Source organism: Ceratotherium simum, chromosome 17 (assembly GCF_057802395.1).
Source record: "Ceratotherium simum simum isolate JZ-2026a chromosome 17, ASM5780239v1, whole genome shotgun sequence".
Taxonomy (NCBI): domain Eukaryota; kingdom Metazoa; phylum Chordata; class Mammalia; order Perissodactyla; family Rhinocerotidae; genus Ceratotherium; species Ceratotherium simum.
In genome coordinates this window covers 34650477-34673103 of record NC_141916.1, presented here as the reverse complement: position 1 = coordinate 34673103, position 22627 = coordinate 34650477, and the positions used below count along the sequence as shown (strand labels likewise).

The window sequence follows — 22627 nt, the reverse complement described above, 5'->3', positions numbered from 1 at the left end:
ACTGGAAGTTGGATTTAATAGACTGATAAGATTCGGTTAAATGCTTTGACAAGAATACTTGATAGATGTTGCTCTGTATCTTATATTGCGTTAGGGCACATAAAGAAATCTGGTTGCCTCATTCTTAGTATGCTGAGGTCGATCTCTTGGTTAAGAGGCTGACAACCTGATCATTCCGTTGTGAAATTATGTGTTGTTTTTTGCTTTTCCTTTGACCAGGTAGTCTGTAGATGGATATATTTAGTAAGTTTTGATCAAGTAAAATCATTATTCGTTTTTTGGGGGTGGGGGTGGGGAGGAAGATCAGCCCTGTGCTAACATCTGCCAATCCTCCTCTTTTTTTGCTGAAGAAGACCGGCCCTGGGCTAACATCCGTGCCCATCTTCCTCCACTTTATATGGGACGCCACCACAGCACGGCCTACCAAGTGGTGCGTCGGTGCACGCCCGGGATCCGAACCTGCGAATCCCAGGCCGCTGCAACAGAGCGTGCGTACTTAACCGCTTGCGCCACCGGGCTGACCCCAAAAATTCATTATTCTTTTTGGTATTCAAAGACATAAGAAACGATGAAATCCAGCCATTTGTGACAACATGGATGGACATTGAGGGCATGATGCAAAGTGAAATAAGTCAGAGGGAGAAGGTCAAATACCGTATGATTTCCTTCATTAAGTAGTAGATAATAACAACAATAAACAAACACATAGGGACAGAGATTGGATTGGTGGTTACCAGAGGGGAAGGGGGGAGGGAGGAGGGTGAAAGGGATAATTGGGTACATGTGTGTGGTGACGGGTTGTAATTAGTATTTTGGTGGTGGTGAACATGATGTAATCTATGCAGAAATAGAAGTACAATGATGTACACCTGAAATTTTTACAATGTTATAAACCAATGTTACTGCAATAAACAAAAAATTTAAAAAAAAAAAAAAGTGTATCCTAACTTTGGCTGGTGGGAACTGTTTTAAGTTGGTTCGTACGTCCTTTTGTGACAATCCCGTTAGCATTGGAAAGTTTCCTTCATTCTGGCAACAAGGTGGGCCAGGCTCACTTTACGTAGTTCTTATCCCAGACCTGGAATTAGCTATTTCTCCAAGGAGCTCTGATTCCTTTTAGTGGACATAGGTGTTAAAAGACCAAAATCCAGATGCTAGGCCTTCTCAGTTGATTCTTTTGGAGATTTCTCAGGAAATAAATGATAAATAGAGTAGTTTTAATTCTTCTTTTTAAATATTTATAGCTTCTTTTTTCCTTTTGTCTTTTGCATTAGGTAAAATTTCCAGAATATTGTTTATATAATCCCTTATGCTGTTCTGTACTTTAATGGGTGTGCCTCTAGTGTGTAGCCTCTGGGTATGAGATTGGATTTCAGTTTGAGATAATAGTCCTATTATGTTAATAATGTGTCCTAGTCCTAGTTTACTAGCATTTTTGAACTGATCTACTTTAAATTATTGAAGTAATGACTTATATGAATAGGTTTTCAAGTACTAAACCATTTCTGAACCTGAGCAGTTTATGGTGTATCATTCTTTTAATTGTATATCGATTTGCTTTGTTAGTCTTTTATTTAGGATCATTTGTCCTAATCTCATGTGCTTTGGAGAAGTATCAGATCCCTGCTGTTTCTCACCAGGAGCATGCCACATGCCATTGCAGTTCAAAGCGTCTGCCCTAGTAACTTCTAAGCTAGTATTTGAAACCACCGTTAGTTCCCTTTGTTAAAAGGAGTCTTGATACACAGGGCATATCTTTTTCACACAGCAGTCATAGGGCAGTTACCCGATGTCCTTTTTTTAATTAAACTTTTTATTTTAGAATAGTTTTAGATTTACAGAAAAGTTTCAAGGGTAGTACAGAGAGTTCCCCTATATTTCACACCCAATTTCTCTTGTTTGTTAATATCTTAGATTATTATTATGGTACATTTGTTACCACTAATGAATCAGTATTGATACATTATTAATTAAAGTCTATACTTTATTCATATTTTTTTAGTGTTTGCCTAATATTCTTTTTCTGTTCAGAATCCCATCCAGGGTACCCACGTTACATTTAGTTGTCATGTCTCCTTCGGCTCCTCTTAACTCGTATGGTTTCTCGGAATTTCCTTGTTTTTGATGACATTGACAGTTTTGAGAAGTACCAGTTATGTATTTTGTAGAATACCCTTCAATTTAGATTTGTTTGAATTTCTCTCATGGTTAGACTGATGGTACATGTTTTGGGAGGAAAACCTCAGAAGTAAAGCGCCATTCTCATCACATCATAGCAGGGGTATAGGCTCCTAATGTGACTTGTCACTGATGCTGCAGCCTTGATCACCTGGCTGAGGTAGTGTTTGCCAGTTCTCTCCACTGTAAAATTACTGTTTTTCTCTTCCTTTCCATATGTGCTCTTTAGAAGGAAGTCTCTGTGCACAGCCCATGCTTAAGGGAGTTGGGAGTTATGCTCCAGCTTCTTAAAGGAGAAATATCACATAAATTAGTTGGAATTCTTGTATGTGGGAGATTTGTCCATTCTCCTCCGTTTACTTGTTTGTTCAATCATTTATTTATATCAGTGTGACTCAAGGATATTTATTTTATTATTTGGGTTATAATCCAATGATACATTATTTTATTGCTCAGATTGTTCTGGTTTTCGCCATTGGGAACCCTTTCATTTGGCTCCTCTGTTCCTTTGCCATGCCCTATCATTTGTTTTTTAAATATTTCTTTATTTTTGGGCATCACAAAATGCTTCAGGCTCATCTTATAAATTCCCTGTTCCACTCCTAGAATCAGCCATTTCTCCAGGGAGCTCTGACTAATGTACTCTGATTCAGCTATCCTGGAGGCGGCTACTCACCTTTTTGAGGTGCCTCCAAGACCCTCAAAAAATTAGTTTTTGTACTCCATGTAGTCTATATTTTAAATCAGAACATTCCAAGTATACTCCAAAAATATGTTGAAATCTCTGCAACCATTTTTACATTATATGCTAACAAATAGACAAACTCTAATTTCTAGAAATTTTTCAGTAATACAGCCCTGGTTTTGTAATTTTTCTTTCTTTGCTAGATTTTGGTTTCAGGGTTTTGCCCATCTTTATGAAATAAATTTATGAAGCTTCTCAGCCTTTTTTTAATTCCATAGAACAGTTTAATTATCTTAACTATATATTTATGTATTTAGAGAGATTGAAAATATTTTAAAATCATAGAAGACAATACATGTTTACTGTGTAAATTTTAGAAAATCTAGATAAACAAAAGGAAAAAAGAAAAAGAACTTAAAATTCTACTCTTCTGACATCATTCTACACGTTCATATAAAGTGCCCATGGAGTAATAATACCTGATACATTTTTAAGAACTTAATAAACGTTACCTGTTTTTAGTAATGATAACAACAACAACCAGCAATTGTTGAGCTCTGTGTTATGTAATAAAAAATCTGTGAACTCAGAGTCAGGAAACCTAGATTTTGCCTTACTTATTGTGGGCCTTTGTCTTCAGTACCAGAATAGACATTTAAAGTCCCTACTGTTTCTAAGTTTGCTTATTTTATTACATATAAAAATAATCTCATTGCTTTATTTTAAGTATGCCACCAGATATCACTTATTATATCGTGCCATCATCCCCTCTTGTCTCCTTTTTGTCTTTTGCCACTGTGTGATACCTTTATCTCTCTCTCTCTCTCTGTCCTTCTGCCTGACTCATGTCTGCCCTTCTGGACTCTGTTCACTCTACCCACTGATTGTTAAAGCTCAGTGGTGGTGTCCTGAATAGTGTCATGTAGGTCAAGGGTGTAAAAGTGGGTAAAACAGTGGGACTAGAGCATGTGCAGTTTGGTGTGATTTGAAGCAATATTGTGAAAGTAATCATACTATAAAATACATTTTAGAGATATTCAAATTTTTATATTTAGAGAAGGAAAAGTGGTATTATATTTTTCTTGATAGTCATAAAAGCAAAACATCAAAAACAATATTTTTATAGGACTTTACTTTAAAAGTGCTTTCTTCTATTTTATTGAGGTCATATTGTCTTATAGTGTAAATTTCAGGTGTACATTATTATGTTTCAGTTTGTGTATAGACTGCATCATGTTTGTCACCAGTAGTCTAGTTTTTATCCATCACCATGCATATGTGCCCCTTTATCCCTTTCGCCCTCCCCCCACCCCATTCTCCTCCGGTAACCACTAATCTCTTCTCTTTATCTATGTGTTTTTTTAATCTTACACATATGAGTGAAATCATAGACTATTTGTCTTTTTCTGTCTGACTTATGTCACTTAGCGTAATACCCTCAAGGTCCATCCATGTTGTCACAGTTGGCACAATTTTGTTTTTTTTATGGCTGAGTAGTATTCCGTTATATATATACCACATCTTATTTATCCATTCATCCGTTGCTGGGCACTTAGGTTGCTTCCATGTCTTAGCTATTGTGAATAATGCTGCAGTGAACATAGGGATGTGTATATCTTTTTGAATTAGTGATTTCATGTTCTTTGGATAAATAGAAGTAGAGTAGCTGGATCATATGGTATTTCTATTTTTAAATTTTTGAGGAATCTCCATACTGTTTTCCATAGTAGCTGCACCAGTGTGCACTCCCACCAGCAGTGGATGAGAGTTCCGTTTTCTCCACATCCTCTCTAACGTACAAGTGCTTTCTTCTATTTAATCTCATTTATTCCTGAAAAAAATTCTGTGAATCCTTTCTATTTTATGAATGAGGAAACAGACAGGAAGATCAAATGATTTGTTTAAGGTCACTTAGCTGATAAGTAGCAAATCTAGAAATCAAACCCAAATCTTGTCTTACGTGTAATACCAGAGTTCTTTAACTAACTGCAGTATACTTGTAAATAGAGAAAATATTTCACACATTTAGATATTTTTCAATTTATGTATCTCTTTTCAATATGGGCATTTGAAGATACACACATAGAAACACAACCTCCTATGATTTGAAATGTCAGCATTGTTTTGGGGATAATGTTAATAGAACAATATTGAGGCTTTAAAATACAGCAACTTGAGAAAAGAAGAGTCTAAGGATTCTTCTGAATTTTGGAGAAAGAATGACAATGAATGCCACTCAGCATCAGAGTCAGAGTGTTAGTCCAGGTTAAAGACTACAATTTTGCAGTGCCTTTGAGTGCTAGCAGGTGGCGTGAGTGTACCACACAGCTGTTTCTGAAATATTTAGGAGTTTCTGCCATAAACTCCATGTAATTTTTGAACATTAAAATGTTAATATGAACATGGATTTTAAACAAGTTGTAATAATGATCAGGATTACTGCCATTTTTTTTGACTACTGTATAAAAAGCTAGAACACTTAAATTTTTTCAATGGTAACTTTTAAATTTATTGTTAAACATCAGGATTTCATTGAAGGGAGTTTTAAAAGGAAAAATCACTACATTCTCACTATCCTAATGTTAAAACTATTTATTTTTTTCTCTGTACTGTGATTTTATGATATTCTTATAAGTAATTCTTTATATTGTTAACAATCAGAGTTATCATAAAATTGCTTATTTTATCCATCAAGCTGATAATGTGGTTGTTGATACATATTCTTTCCAGGCGACTGTGGTAATTCACATTGTGTGCAACATATGACCATTCTGTTGGATTGATATTTCATAGTCAATGTTTTTATTCCTTATGTTCTTTAAGAGAACATTTATATATTATTTATTTTCTATTTTCTCTAGTTCAAGTAAAAAATTCACAGTGCTTAAAAAATATATATCTTCCCCTTCTTTTTAATTTATGTACTCATTCAGCAAATATATGTTGTATTCTTTTTAAGGGCGAAGCCATTGCCAAGAACAAAACAGACATCATTCTTACCCTCAAGGGTTTGCAGTCTAGTGGGAAGACTGGAAAAATAAATAAGCTCTTATGCGATGGTATTTTGAGGGCAGTGCAGAGTTGTTGAAGCTAGAGAGAAGAAATGGATGGGATTTCAAACTCTAATTTTTTCACCTTCATGCAGTTATGACTCTTTCTTCTTCTTGACACGCTCCATAGAAAAATAATCTATGGTTTACCTTATTTAACTGTATTCTAGTATCTAACTTCTTTTCCTTGTCAAGCCTATTCATCTCTAGATAATACCTTCAGCCCATGCCATAATTCTCTGCAAGTTAAAAAATGTGTTCATTTAGTCTGGCATTTCCCAAAATATGTTTTAAAGAAGATTAATTCCATGAACTGTCCCTTGAAAAGTGGAATCTGAGGTCAAATAAATTTGGGAATCATTACATAACAACCCTGCATCTTGAAATTTCAGAATGCTCAGTAGCATATTACCTCCTCTAAGAAATCCTGCCAAAAAGAACCCAATTTAACTCAGCCTTTCTTGAATGTATTCAACAGAAATAGCCTTTTTAAAGAAATATTTTTTCTTAGCAGAAAATGCTAGTGGGACTAGCATTAACATTTTGAGAAATGTTGAGCTGAATTATTTCAAATATTTTGATCTTTCGTGGATGCTGTATTCTAGCCTCCATGAGAGAGATCTATAGCTTTTAAGGTAAATGCCCATAAACAAGTTGCAATAATATGGGTCTCATAATTGCATGGTAGAAATTTCCTAAAGCTCTTACGTTTTATCCATTTATTCCTATATTTCAGCTTTACTAACGCTAATTGAGTTTAATTTTATCAGTGCTACTCATAAGCACCGTAATTTCATTTATTTAAGAGACATGTCATTGGTTCTTTCAGGAAAGGTACTAATGCCCAGAACTGTCAAAGAACTCCAAACAATTTTCTCCCCCTCCCTTTTTTTCCATGAGTAAGATCAGGCTTCATAATGCATGCCAATTGCTAACTCTGTACAGAAAGGAGTTGGAAAAGCTTTCTTTTTGGTCAGTTTAATGTTAATACAAATGATATTGCTACTGTTTTTTTCATTAAACAAAGCATGTGAAACAATTTTTTTCAAATAATTTTTTCTTGTGTTTTTAAGGTTAAACTTTCCAGTTTGAATTTAGATGATCATGCAAAGAAGAAACTTATTAAACTTGTAGGGGAGCGATACTGCAAGACCACAGATGTGCTTACCATCAGAACAGATAGGTAAAGAAAGAAAAGTGCAGCAGATCAGTCACGTGTGTTGCTTTATTGTCCTCCAGTGCCCTGGCAGTCTTTTTGTAAGAGATGACATTGAAATTAGAGGTAGCCTTTCATATCAACTTATATTACCTTATTAGGTCAGAGAAGTTGTCTAATTCGTATTTTTAATATCCTGACACTAGCCCACTATTGCTGTGATCTGTATGTACATGGAGAGGCTTGCCTAGCTGGGTTAAATTACTGTTGTTATTTTTAATCTTGATTTTAATATATCCATGGATGTAAAACTCAGGGAAGATGTTAGAAAACAAAGCATGATTTGCTAGTGATTAATGCATAAATAGGTTTTTACAAAGTCAAAGTATATAAAAATCTTATAGTTCAAAATTAAAATTATTAAATTAAATATGGAAATTTAATTTACCAAGGCACTTTTGTAAATAAGCAGAATTTCAGTGCTAGCATAGAAGGTCGTAAAAACAGTATTAAATTTATCATATATGAATTTATAAATTAGGTCATTTGAGGTAAGGAAAGGTTATTGGTACGTTTTTACTAAATGGTTATTTTATTTCTAGAATTATATTTCAGTTGTTTTTAAATTATGTGAAAATATAAAAGACCTGCCTTTAAGAAAAGCAAGTGGAGGGGCCAGCCTGGCGGCGCAAGCGGTTAAGCGCGCGCACTCCGCTACGGCTGCCCAGGGTTCGCCAGTTCAGATCCTGGGTGCGCACCGACGCACCACTTGGCAAGCCATGCTGTGGTGGCATCCCATATAAAGTGGAGGAAGATGAGCACGGATGTTAGCCCAGGGCCAGTCTTCCTCAGCAAAAACAAAAAAAAAAAGAGGAGGATTGGCAGATGTTAGCACAGGGCTGATCTCCTCACAAAAAAAGAAAAGCAGGTGGGCAGCTATCTTCTTTCCTTCCCTATGCCAGATTGAACGCCTTTGGAGGAGTCAGTGTCAATGAGGTTTTGTATCCTGCTTCTTAGAAGAAGCAGCATGACACACATACGAGATAGTAACAGTGTGGAGGTGGAAAAAGCTTGGGAACCATGATTTCAGATGATTACTGTATGCAGGAAAATAGATCTGAAATATAGTGGTAATAGTCTTTTTACTATCTTTAGAAAATGTAAAATAATGTCATGTTTTTAGTTTGTGCAACATAAAATACCTTTAGAATTGTTTGAAATTCTATACGTATCTGATAATGTTGCTTTCTTTTTCTCTAAGTACAAGTGTCAGTGTGTATTTGTTTTATGGTAACAACTATTTAGAGTAGAGGACTATTAAACCTAAGTATATGATAAACAGAGTGCAGTTAAAGTCGTTTGTCATATGATAGTTTTATTTTATATTTAAAGAAATTGGAAGTCGTTGTTTCCTTTTCTGTAGTATTTTATTAACCTAAAAGCTAAACATGCCATCTCATATTTATGTAGAAGTTTTACCTATTACTAGGTTATTAGTTCCATTTTAAATACAACAGCAGCAATATAGCATTGTATAGTGTAGCTCATTTTTAAAAGAATTGGCTCTGGGGAAATGAAGATGAACATTTAGATTAGCATCTGTCTTCAGTCTATCTCATATTTAAAATAAACTTGGCAGATATGCTCACACCATCCAGTAGACTCTTAGCCCTGAGATCGTGAAGTGCACTTGGATTGCATACAATCATATTTAAAATAGCATAATGCTATTATCAGATACAAATGTCTCCATTGGTGATGAAAGCAAAGAGATACTCTAAATAAAAATAAAAATAACACCAGTTTTCAATATCCTCAAATAATGAACTACATAGAATATTCTTATTCCAAGAACACAATTTTCCTAAAGCAGATAGGGAATACCCAAATATAAGTTATCTTTTGTATTTAGTATTTGTATATTTTGCAGATTATTCTATGTACTGAATTTTTAGAATTTTGACTTCCTCCTTCTCTCTCTTTTAAAGGTGCCCTTTAAAGAGACAGAATTATGATTATGCAGTGTATCTGCTAACAGTTTTATACCATGAGTCTTGGGTAAGTGATTGTGTGTGAATGTTGAATGATTTTGTCAGTGTGATTTAGATGATGTTAACCTGTCAAAACACTGTGTGGCAAGTACTCAAGTGGGTATTTAATGAACCGCTAGATAAGCTAAGGGTATGTGAATGTTATAGTTTCTACGCACATTGAAAGTGAGAATCTTGAAATAGATTACACAGTCCATCTCAGGACCTTACAGAAATCAGAGGACTAAAATGCCTTTAAAATTCAGAGTTTCTGATTTTGGTTGAAAAATTCAGAATTTTTTACTTTTTTTTTGTTTAACTTTGGCTGAAAGTTGTCAAAGTTGTGGAAGGGTAATCATCCTCTGCATAACTTGAGAATTTATAATTCATCCTACTATTCAAATAAACTGCAGAACAAAGCACCAAAACTTTGTGGAGAGGTATTTTAAACGCTTATTAAATTTTTTAGTTGACATGTAGCCTTTCGTGTGGACATTTCACTGGTATACAGTAGGTACAATTAAGGGCAATTAATTATTTAAATAGTATTAAAAATAGTCTTGTGTCAGAATTTACTGAGTTTTAGTATAAGAATATATAGTTATAAGGAAGATGTTGCTGTGCTTGAGATCAACTCATCTAAGTTAAAGTTGGTTAACTAATATGTTTAGGTAACTCAGAATTTTAAATATTATTTTTAAAAATTAAAATAATTTTAGATATTCATACAAATTAAATTTTTTGTAGCTTGCCCAGCATAGACATGGGACTCAATAGCATTTCATATTAGGAACATTTGAAGGAATAGAGATAGCAAGAGAAAGAGTCCGTCTCTTTGGATGTTCAAAGGATTTCATATGAAAGAGGGGTTAGGTTGGTTTTTCAAGACGTTTAGGGATATAAGGAGGTAGAAGCAATAGTGAGACAGACTTCAATTCACTGAGTAAAAGCTTTCTGAGAGTCATCTAAGGATGGAGTGAGCTACTTTAATAGGTAGAAAATGTTCCATCCATTGGCTCTGTGGTGGGAATGTGGTAAAAGCAGCATACGTCTTGGGTATAGGTAGTTGGATTAGATGGCCTTTAGAATCTTCTTCCATCCCTGAGATATTGTAATTCTGTGAACATATGCAGTTTACTTCTCTAAACTGATCGCAGCATTTCATTGATATTAATAATAAAAACAGTTACAGCCAAGAGGATTAGTGGAAAATAAAAGAAAATAAAACTTTCTTATAAGGTTAGTAAAAACAAAAAGTAGCTGGTAGCTCTTCTCTTCTTTTGAGGTATTCTGATTATCATAATTCATCTGGATTTTCTAGTTCCTGGCTTCAGGAACAATATAATAGCAGTTAATCACTCCTTCCTGTCAGTTGATTTTATAAGTGCCTTTGCCTTAAGGTAATTAAGTTCCCTTTTGAACCAGCAATGTGGCTGAATTAGCTACAGCTCTATGACTGCTGCTTAAAGAGTTAATACCAAACAATAAAAGCCAACCAGTTTTGAGTCTCTTATTTTGCCAGCAGCCTGTAAAATGCATTTGCCCCAAAGGAAATGACGGCCATAAATAAATTCAGTGAAAGTTGACTTACTGGATTCTTTCTGTGGTTCCATGACATAGAATCCAAACAAGTTTATCTTCTGGATTCACGCAAGAAGGCTTTGGTCTTTAATGCTAATTATTTTGATGCTAGAATAAGTAGCCATATAAAACTGTCCTAAACAGATATAGTTAAAGAATTCCTATATTAAACTTGGTTCTTGATCCTTTCTAAACAAGTACCATCAGTGAAGATGCTTTAAGAGAATGCAGATGAGCCATGGAATTTTGTAGAGCTGGTGGAACAAAATTTTTATTGAATTGAAATTTTTTTTCCTTCACCAGCGTGGAATTCATACTTGAAATAGATGTTGCCTCCTAGTATTTAATCAAATATTTAGAGAACCCCCTTTTAATCCATTCCTTTATTTTTTAGACTAGCTTCAGAGCATTTAATACCTAAGGGCTAAGCTTCCCTTAACTTCTTAGATTTTTAGCCTTTCCGTGAATGTTACCTCTCAGTAGTGTTGAGAGAAAAGTAGTTGGTAGTTCTGTGTAGCACAGAGTACTGAGACTTCTCTGAAAACATGTTCATCTAGACTTCAGTATAAGGAAGTTATTGTTGTGTGCTGTTCAAAACAGCTATAGAAGTGTCCAAGTAGACTTTAAAAAGCATAGATGTCACAAAGCATAGACTTCAGGCTTAGAGGCTTAGTAGTCTTTCAAAGAATTATTGCAGTGCTAGGAACATGGTAAGAGATAGATAGATATTAGACCATTTATCCTTCAGTAGTTCAAAGAAGCAAAGAAACTTGTACTTTGGTTAATATTTCAGTATTACACATTGTTAGCATAGAAATGAATTAAGTTTTAACCTTTGGAACCATACAGATTCAAATCCCATTACTTGTTACTTGTGTAGGCTTGGCCAGCCATTCAACTTCTGAGGCTCAGTTTTCTTCTAAGCGTTTTTGGGTGGATCAGGGAGAATTTACGTGAAATGTCTGGCAGATAGTGGGCTCTCGGTAAATGGTGGCTATTAATATTGTTGTTAATACTACTAAAATGAAGAAAGATTTATCTTAGAATTTCACAATCAGTTATTTCCCAATTTCTGCATACAGCTTTCATTTAACTTGACGGAAACTTTATACAGGTAGTCAGATCTGTGCCCTGTTGTATTTGAATTATTAGGACATGTATCCTACTCATATTCTGACATAATTGATAATAACAAAACTTCCTAAATTTTAACTTTGTTGTGTGATATTCTTTAAACCTTCCACAAGTGATTTGGTTAAGACATGACTGAATGACACATTTTGCAAAGTAAATTGCACAAAAGATAGACTAAAACACGGACACCGGGAGAAAGAAAAAAGCGCTTGCTCTAGAAAACAGAGATCTGAAATCAAATTCTAAGAATTCTTGGTTGATTTTGATATTTAATTACTAATGGCTGCTCTTTTAAGTTTGAAGTTTTGGCTGTCTTATTTGGATTTCATGATAGTCTTATTGCTAGTCAAAAATATACTTAGCTTTGTAATTAAGTGGTTCTAAAAAGTCATGAAATAAAAACTTCTAAGTTGGATAATTTTACACCCACTAAAAGAGTTCATTTCCCCCCACACCCCAAGCCCCAGTAGATAGTTGTATGTCATAGCTGCACATCCTTGTAGTTGCTGTAAGTGGGACGCAGCCTCAGCATGGCCGGAGAAGCGGTGCGTCAGTGCGCGCGCCCGGGATCCGAACCTGGGCCGCCAGCAGCGGAGTGCGGGCACTTAACCACTAAGCCACGGGGCTGGCCCTAAAAGAGTTCATTTTTAAAGGGGGTCTTATTGCAATTACTTCTGATAAAAATGAAGAATCCTTTTGCAGAGCCATAATTACCATTTAGTCTGTTTGGTTTATGAGTTCATTGTGATTATGTGTGCTCACAGACACGTACATTTCCAGGTTGTATTAGAGAACACTTGAACGATGTCCATGTTGTTGACTCTTTCTTGCATTCAACAATGATTTTGTTCTTGGATACAAGCACAGTGATACGTATTGGTAGGACTATCAAAATGAATGAGTCTCTGCCTTTAGGTACCTTTGTTTCTAGAGGGAATTGATGATTAACACATAGTCTGTTTCACTAGATAATGGAGCTAGGAACATAGTGCTGTGAGAGGTACAGATAACGATTAATTCTCCCTGGAAGCTTCACAGAAGCGGTGACTGCTTTTGGAAGATGAGTAGGACTGTGCAGTAGAGAAGTAGGTGAAGGAGTCTCTAGGCCTTGTAGATTTAGAGAGTAGGCAGAAGTTTGATGTAGCCAGGGAGTGTAGATTTGTATCCAGAGGGCAACATTAAGCTGATGTAGCATTTTACTAGTTGTTTAAAAGGTACCACTTTCACTGTTTTAGTGTTTATGAAAGAGTAAACCATCCTTATAGCAGATACCTAGTGTGCTTTCATTAAATTGAACTGTTTATTGATTGATGGGCAAATGTTTACTGGTTGCCTATTTGCTTCGTGTTGTTGGATATGAAGGTTAACACATAAGGGGAAAAACATCATCTCTTCCATTGAGGAATACTAGTTAGAAGCAAGTTGGGTTAGTGATAAACATTACGAAAGTGTTGTAAGGGTTATATAATTTACTATTTAATTTTTTATTCTTCTCTGCTTATTTGTTTCTTATATCCTTCAAGGTTTTCTTGTGATGAGAACTTAAGATCTACTCTCTTAGCAACTTTCAATACAATACAGTATTATTGACTGTAGTAACCATGCTGTACATTACATCCACTGACTCATTTATTTTATAACTGGAAGTTTGTACCTTTTGACCATCTTCATCCATTTTGCCTAACCCCCACCCCTGGCCTCTGGCAACCACCAATCTGTTCCCTGTTTCTATGAGTTCAGGGTTTTTTTGGTTTTTTTAGATTACACATGTAAGTGAGATAATATGGTATTTGTCTTTTTCTGTCTGGCTTATTTTGCTTAGCATAATGCCCTCAAAGTCTATCCATGTTGTGAGAACTGGTAGGATTTCCTTGTTTTTATGGCTGAATAATATTCCATTGCATATATATATACCATTTATTCTTTATTCATTCATCCATTGATGGACACATAGGTTGTTTCCATGTCTTGGTTATTGTAAATAATGCTGCAGTGAACATGGGGTGCAAGTACCTTTTCCTGTTAGTGTTTTCATTTCCTTTGGATAAATACCCAGAAGTGGAATTGCTGGATCATATAGTAGTTTTATTTTTAATTTTTTGAGGAAACTCCATACTGTTTTCATTACTGACTACACCAATTTACATTCCCACCAACAGTTTGCACAAGGGTTCCCTTTTCTCCACATCCTCTCCAACACTTATTTCTTGTCTTTTTGATGACAGCCATTCTAACAGGTGTGAGGTGATACCTCATTGTGGTTTTGATTTGCATTTCCCTGATGATTAGTGATGTTGAGCTCTTTTTCAGGTACCTGTGTCCATCTGTATGTCTTCTTTGGAAAAATACCTATTCAGATCCCCTGCCCATTTTTTCATTAGGTTGTTTGTTTTTTTGCTCTTGAGTTGTGTGAGTTCCTTATATATTTTGGGTGTTAACCCCTTATCAGATATATTTGAGCCTCTTATTCTTTTTCTAATTCCTACTTTGCATAAATAGCAAGTTATACTGTTATTTTATTTCCTATATTGGTCACTAGGGCACTTAACTACGGACAGTTGTCTTGGTCCGTGTTCCGTAGACTGTTTTTGTTGTTCCATGTATGTTTTATCTTTCTAACTAATTGTAAGGCCCTCATTAGCATGCATCTGACTTTTTTGTATTTCGTTCTTCAGAGTATTTAGGTCAGTGCTAGGTACGAACACTAAATGTTTAATAACAGCTATTGAAACATTGTCTATTCTTTTGGATATCCATAAATAGACTTTTGAAGTACAGTCATGTGTCGCTTAACGACAGGGATATAGTCTGAGAAATGCTTTGTTAGGTGATTTTGTTGTGCAAACATCATAGAATGTACTTATGCAAACCTAGATGGTTTAGCCTACTACACACCTAAGCTATATGGTACTAATCTTATTGGGACCACCGTCATATATGCAGTTGGTCATTGACTGAAATGTCGTTATGCAGCGCATGATTATAGAAGGTTTTCAACTTCAAAAGTAAGGTGACAAAGGCATAAACTCCCTTTTCAATAACATAGAATGTAGCGTACTTACTAGATGTTAGCAATAATCAGCTTACTGGGGTAAATTGTTGATCTATTAATAATGTTATTAATAGATCAACAATCAATAATTATGTACAATTTTTAAGAAATATCTTTGCAACAGTTTTAGATACTTAATTGTCATGGATGTATGATTTAGGCTATGTATAGGTCAGGTTTCTTTTTTATTTGATTATATTTTTTTCAAATATTTAAACAAAAAAGTGTTCTAATCCTGCATTACTTTGCAAGTTCTCTTCCAATGTTTGCTTCTATGAGTTTATTTCATGATGCTAATTTATATTTGACAATTTTAATAGAATCTATATTCTAGAAAAATATTGGCCATTCCTAGCAAGATGCGTCTCTTTAAGGTGAAGTATATTTATGCATAAACTTATGCATAAACTGATATTATGGTGTTCGTTAAAGAAAAACAACTAATTAAACACATTAATTGAACTCCCATGATGAGTCAGAGCACCATTCATGGTGGACCCCTGACAGTAAAGAGTGCTTACATTCCATCTTTTACTTGATTCCCAACAAATAGCACATCAGGCCTTTGTTTTAAAAGTGGATCTGCAGTGTTGCTCTGAGAATCAACTGTGTCTCTTTCTCTGACTTTATTTTTTACCTTGTGCTATATCAAATGATCACCTTGGATGAATACAAAAAGGGGTGAGAGGTGGGGTAGGAGTTCTTCTGTTTTTAAAAAGTGCTTTAAAATAGTGTCTTTTTTTTTTTTTTTAAACTCAAAGCATTTAGTGTGGCCACCAATTTTAAATTAGTGCTGACTTCGAAGGTCAGGAATCAAAAAATTTATCTCTTACAAACTCTTCATTATATACATTGAGAAATTAGAGGAGAGATCATGTACATTGCCCAAGGTCACAGAGTTTGTTAGCCAAAGAACTCAGACCTGAACTGCAACTTCAAAGTTTCATAGTCTTCCCATGGTATCATATTATTTAGTTTTGACTTCCATTATAAAACATTCTGAAATAAAAGAGATGAAATCAAACCTGAACTTTAGCTGCTAGTTTGCTATCTTCTCAAACTTAACCATTGACTAATTGAAAATGTATCTCTCTCTATAACCTCTTTTTAGCTGGGGGTTGCATCAGACTGACCTGTGAAGCTTTTTTTAAACTACTGCAGATGCTTAGACGCTATGGAATCAAAATTTCTCATGGTGGGACCTAGGCTTGTTTCATTTTAAAGGCTCTATAGATGATTCTGATGCTGAGCTCTGACTGTGAATAATTTCCTCAATCTTTGAGTGTCATTAATAGAGAAACTGAGTAGAAGGTTGGTATCTCTTTTAAGACAGGTTTTGTACATGTATCCAGTATCAGCACTTAAGGGTTCAGGATGGGAATTAGAATGAGAAGGGCAAGAAAATGGAGGAATTTATTACGCATACGTAGATTTTTTGGCTTGACGTGGTAGGCACTAGGCAGCTGTTCTGGATTCTTGAGCGGGATGATGATGCACTGAAGGTGACACTTCACATATCTCTTTGCCTTCAGGCAAGACTTTCTTTTACTTCTGATGCTCAAGAGCCTGCCAGATAAAGACCATTAAGAAAAATTCATGTTTTTTTCACCCAAGTGGCTGAAGTCGTGAACCCTGAGAGTGACACTGTTTTTTTCCCTCTCTCTCAATATCTAGTAAGTTACCAGGTCTTTTCAGTTTTAGCTTTTAAATATCTGTTAAAACTGTTTTCTCCTCTTTATCCCTACTGCTGCTACCCTAGTATGGGTCTTTTACCTGAATAACTGTAATAGCCTTATTGATTTTCCTGTCTCATTCATCTTTCATATTGCTATTAAAGTAATTGTTCTAAAAAACAAGTCCGTTGTGTCATAGGCCTTTATAAAATCCTTCAGTGGTTCCCCGTTATCTAGGATAAAATCTACACTCCTTAGCATGTCTCTTCACAGCAGTTTGCCACCTCCTTACCAGCTACTCTGGAAACATAGGTTATATGTCCTATATATGATGAACATAATGTGTTTTTTCATAGCGGCATATGCTGTTCTCTTTGCTTATAATCCTTTTTTTGAATTGATCTGCCTTGCAGATTGGTATGAATCCTTTAATACACCTCAAATGTAATCTCTTTTAGACGTTCTCTGCCCATCCTTTTTCCTTCCTCCCTCTGCCAGTTAGCATTCCTTTTATTACTTTTATGGTAATTGCCTATATACGTGTCTGCCTAACTCCATTAGACTGTGAGATCACTGAGGGCAAGGACTACATATTTCATTCATCTTTATATTCCCAGCATCTGGTACAATGTCTGGCATGTCAGCAAACTTTTTAAAACCAGTTTGGGTTGAATTGAATTCCTTGACATATTCAGTTAAAAATTTAGCTTTGGTAACTGAAAGAATTGGCAGTAATTTTTTATCCATTATGGATATTTACCTCTTCCTATTTAATAACTTGGATTTTTTTTAACGGTTAAACTATTTTCTCTCATATAGCACAATGCCTTACTTGTAACCATGAGAAGTGGAATATTACTCTGATTCATGTCCTAGGCCAAGAGAGTTGTAAATAAGATGGTAGAAAGTGACAAATTTGTGTGTTTAGTGGAACAGATATTTCTTTGCCTTCTGTTACGTCAGAATACACTGACCATTGCATGAGGGAGCTATTATATGTTTTTCTTTGTATTGAATTTATGCTTACAAGAGGAAAAAAGATGATAGGTTCAAATTAAGTTATTCTTTCGTTCTTTTTATATTCTCTTTACCACGTCTCCATGTTCCTTGGAACATGTTGTTCTACCACTAACAAGCAGTATGATTTGGTGCAAATTATTTAATTGCTCTGGGCCTCAATTTCCTGGTTTGTAAAACATGGTACTAACTCATGGTAATAGTACTACCTCATAGGGTTGTTGTGAAAGTGAGATGAACTAATATACGTACGGTGCTTAGACTAGTGAGTATTCTAATAGCTATTCAGACTCATCGCATGCCACTTTGCTCACCTTGGCCTTCGTTCAGTTATGTCCTAGTACATTATGTACATTCAGAATGTACTAGGCTCTTTCCTGCCTCCAGGCCTTTATGGATGCTATTTTCTCTACTGTGATCACAGTTCATCTGACTGGCTCCTGTTCAACTCCAGGTCTCCTGCTAGACCGGCAATTCCAGGACAGCACAGTGCCTGGCACAGAATTTGTGCAATAAATATTTATTGAGTGAATGAATAATTGAGCCAGCTGTGGAAGAGAGAACAGGATCATGTGGAATGGAAGGTTGTTTCCTCCAGGATTGAAGTCAGAGCAGGTTCTCTCAGTGTAGGCAGGGAAGAAAAGGGAGACCACATCTGTGTATATCTATGTGTGTGTATTATATACACACTTATAAATTAAATGGTGAAATTATAAATGTTTAATGGTTTAAGTATTAAAATAAAAGTCTGCAAATTATCAGACTCTTTGCTTAAGTGATGGTCAATTTGAGCTTACATTGTATTTTTAATTGCACCCCAGTAATTTGAATACGCGGTTGTTTATGCTTTAAAATTAGTACATTCCAACTACCCTTCAAAAAAAGAAACTTAAAAAACTTCAATCCTGGGTGTGATTTTAGAAGCTAAAAATTTGACAGTGAATTGTAAGTCGGGATACAGAATTGTAAATAAAATTTAATCACGGCAGTGCTTTAAAAAATGGATTTAGAAGGACATGTACTGTGTCGCCAGGATTGATTGGTTATCTTTAGGTGGTAGAATTATAGATGATATTTTTTCCTTTTACTTTTCAGTAATTTCTGTCTTTTCTGTGAAGATGTGTATAGAACTACAGCCTACTGGTATTGTATCAAAATTCAGTTCTGGATTATCATCCCTTTGGTATTAACCCTCTATTTTTAGAGGCCTTTAATATAACAGTGAACATTTTGCTGAAAGACATTAAAGTTAAAGAATAATGTTTTTTAAAAAAGGAAACTATTCCAAAAAGGCCAATTTAAGTTGCATAAATGTAAAAATCTTATTTCACAATTGTCATTTTTAAGTATAACATCTTGGAAAGATACTGCTTATTTACAAATAATACTGAGCCATTTTAACTAATTTCTAATTGGAATATGTCATGTTTCTAGAAGTGTCTGCTATATGTTTTAGTCTAAATTAATTAGTTTCCCAGGTTTTGTCCTTTCCCTCTTTTTACCTCATTCTGCACATTCTTCCAGGCAATTTATATTCTGACAACTCGAAATCTTTCTATTTTCAAGCCTCTCTCCTGAGTGCCCTGTGTTAGTTGAGACCCTCTTCTTGTGAGTCATAGAAACTCACTGAAGCTCGTTTAAGCAGAAAAGATACAAAGGCAAGGATGCTACAATTTTCAGGAATGAGAAGGAACAGAAACTAGGACAGTATAAGGGCTGTCTTTTAGTCTCTGGGCTCTGTTACTCTAGGCAGCTGCCTCATTCTTTTCTCGCTGCAGACGGATTTCCTCTCCTCCAGTCTATATGTCAGAAAGCCTGGCTTTGGCTGTTGCAGAATTTATAGGACTAGTCTCCCCAGTGGGAGGGGAGAAGGCAAAGGGAGGGGAAACAAAACACTAAACTAAAATAAATTGAATTCTCTTTCTGCATTCAAACTCCAAAGGAGGGTCTCTGCTTCATTCAGGCATTGTCCAGTAACTGGCGAGGTGGGCAAGAAGATACCAGGGAAACATAACTATCAGGGGCCAATAACCTACACCCAGGAACTGCTGGTTGAATTGATTGAATGAATGAATGAACGAACTAACTGACCTAGGTTAGGTTCTTGTGAATCAAAACACTACCAAATTACTTATGTTATTGTGGTTATGATTTTTAAAATAGTCCTTGTTTTTTAAAGAAAAATACTAACGTGTTACAGATGAAATGACATAATATCTAGGATTTCCTTCAGAATAATTCAGTGAGGACATGGGAAGCAGGCAGTGGGTAAAGGCATGTATGCAACAAGATTGACCATGAGTTAGTTGTTGAAACTGGCTGGTGGGTACAGGACAGTTCATAGTGCTATTCTCTTTATTGTTGTATATGTTTGAAATTTTCTCTAATAGACTTTTTTGTTAAATCACAAAAACAAAACTGTACTTAATAGAGTTAATAGCTTCTATAAAGTGATTGGCTTATAAATCGAATTAATTTTGTTCCAAATCAGTATTATCACATTTGAGTAGTGAGTTGGTTTTTATTTTAGCCAACTCTGTTATGTTGCCTGAAGGGGGATTTTAGCAGATATGTAATATGAGTAGTCAGATGTACATTTTTTGTAAAATATTTTGATATGAAAACATTAATTTTTAGCTAGGGTGCCTGGAGACATCCAGTATCTCCTAGTACTGCCCAGCACATAGTAGATTCTCAGTAAATATTTTTTAGAGAATGCTCGATAGCAGTCACAAACCAAAAGGGAGCTTTGTCTATTGAGCTGTTTTCTTGCAATTTATTTGTTGAAGAAATCTCATTTGTTTTTTTGCTGTAGGCTTTCCCAGTTTTTTTGCTGTAGGCTTTCCCATCATTTGAATTTGGCTGATTGTATCCCTGTAGTATATTTTAAAAGTTGAAAGTTGGGGGGCCCAGCCCAGTGGTGTAGTGGTTAAGTTCGCACGCTCTGCTTTGGCAGCCCCGGGTTCTTGGGTTCGGATCCCAGGCACAGACCTATGCACCGCTTATCAAGCCATGCTGTGGTGGCATCCCACATACAAAATAGAAGAAGATGGGCAAAGATGTTAGCCCAGGGCCAATCTTCCTCACCAAAAAAAAAAATTGATAGTTTGATCTAGAGGCCTAATCAAATTCTAATTTGATATATTTTTTTAAAGTACTGCTGCATAGTTGGTATTGTCTTCTTCCACCAGGAAGTACGTGATATCTGATTGTCTCTCTTTCTTTGAACTTAGCACCATAGCTTTGTTTGTGTGTGTGTGTGTGTGTGAGGAAGATTGGCCCTGAGCTAACACCTATTGCCAGTCTTCCTCTTTTTGCTTGAGGAAGAGTGGCCCTGAGTTAACATCTATGCCCATCTTCCTCTATTTTATATGTGGGACACCACCACAGCATGGCTTGATGAGTGGTTTAGGTCCACGCCCAGGATCCGAACCCGTGAACTTGGGCCACCAAAGTGGAGCGTGCCGAACTTAACCACTAGGCCACTGGGCCAGCCTCAGCACTGTAGCTTTTTCAAGTTAGAAGTTGTAGAAAAATTTTAGGTTTTTGATAGTGAAAATTATACGTTTTTACAGTGGTAATAACTACTAGAAAATAAATTTAAGAATCATTAATCCAGACTAAATTTCCCAAAATCTTTAATTTTTATTTGTATAGAACATTGTTTTAGTCCGTTTGGGCTGCTATAATAGAATACCGGAGAATGAATGGTTTATAAACAACAGAAATTTATTTCTCACAGTTCTGGAGGCTGGGATATCCAAGATCAAGACACCAGCCGACTTGGTGCCTAGTGAAGGCACACTTCCTGATTCATAGATGACAGTCTTCTTGCTATGTCCTCATGGGATGGAAGGAGCAAGGGCGTTCCCTGGAGTCTCTTTCATAAGGGCACTAATCTTATTCCTGAGGGCTCTACCCTCATGACGAAATCGCCTCCCAAAGGCCCCATCTCCAAATGTCATCACTTTAGGGATTCCATTTCAACATGAATTTGGGGGTGGGGGGGCATAAGCATTTAGTCTGTAACAGACGTATAAGAGTTGTCCTCCCAGTTTTAGATTTGTTGGGATTTGTTAAATAGAATCACCAGGAACCTTAGAGGGAGTTAATTAGTGTAATATAAAAAAGGTTTCAGAATCTCTTAATTATAATCTCATAGTACAGATCTGATAAATATAACAATGTAGTTTCCCATTGCTCTGGTTTTGCATTCACTGATCTTGTCTTTTGTATCCAGATTGCTTTTAAATCCCGTTCAATGATTTATTAATTTCAGATATTGTGTTTTTCAATTCCAGATAGTCATTTGATTGTTCATTCTTTATAGATACTAATTCTTTGTTGAAATTCTTCATCATTTAATCCATATTGTTAATCTTTTTCTCTATTTTCTTTAACACATTAAAGCATAGTTATTTTAAAGTTCTTATCTGCTTGCTCTACTACCTGGATCATCTGAAGTTCTGCTTCTATTGTTGTTTTCCCTTGGTTATTAATTACATTTTTTTCTCTTCAGATGTCTAGTAATGGTTGCATGCCAGACGTTGTGTGTAAAAGACCCACAGAAGCTCCAACTGCTGTCACCTGTCAGGAGGAATTTCCACTTTCTTCTCTTAGGCAGAGAGGGTCAGGGGCTTATCGTTTTAATCCAATGAGGATTGAGCTGGGCCAGGCTGGCTTGCGGTTTTTATAAGGTTTAATTTACCTTTGATTTGTGCCTTGTCCTCAGGCCGTAGCCTTCTAGGCTTTTGCTTGGGAACTTGGTGAGTCTGCTTCCACATCTCTGAAAGTCTGAGTCACTTGTGCCCTGTAGCAGTTTTGAGCTTAGCTTGGTAACCTCTGGCAGATGTCTTGGGAGGGAGATTGGTTGTGGGTTTGAAACAAAACTTTCTCCCTCTAGCGGGACTCGGTCTCTTAAACACTGTGAGATCATGAGAGATTTCGCTCTGCTTTGTAGAAGCCTAATTCAGACTCCCTAGCTTCCCATAAGTAGTCCCAGAACTAAAACCAGTCATTTTGGGGGCTCTTCAGCTCCAGTCTGTCACACAAGCCCTGGGTAGCAGCTCAA

General features: G+C 35.8%; 1 protein-coding gene across 4 annotated transcripts in view; it reads left to right on the top strand.

Annotated features, from left to right (window-relative positions):
• Positions 1 to 22627, top strand: part of MRPS35 (mitochondrial ribosomal protein S35) — a 46682-nt gene that overhangs the window by 18687 nt on the left and 5368 nt on the right. Inside the window, exons 6-8 of one of the 4 annotated variants that reach the window (XM_087442639.1) lie at positions 354 to 488; positions 6987 to 7096; positions 9058 to 9127. The exons of 1 other annotated variant lie outside the window; for it this stretch is intronic. In XM_087442639.1, coding sequence (XP_087298765.1) covers positions 354 to 488; positions 6987 to 7096; positions 9058 to 9127 — 315 coding nt within the window. Of the gene's footprint in view, positions 1 to 350; positions 489 to 6986; positions 7097 to 9057; positions 9128 to 22627 lie in introns of all 4 variants that reach the window. 2 more of the 4 variants (XM_087442638.1, XM_014791397.2) reach the window with 2 other exon arrangements.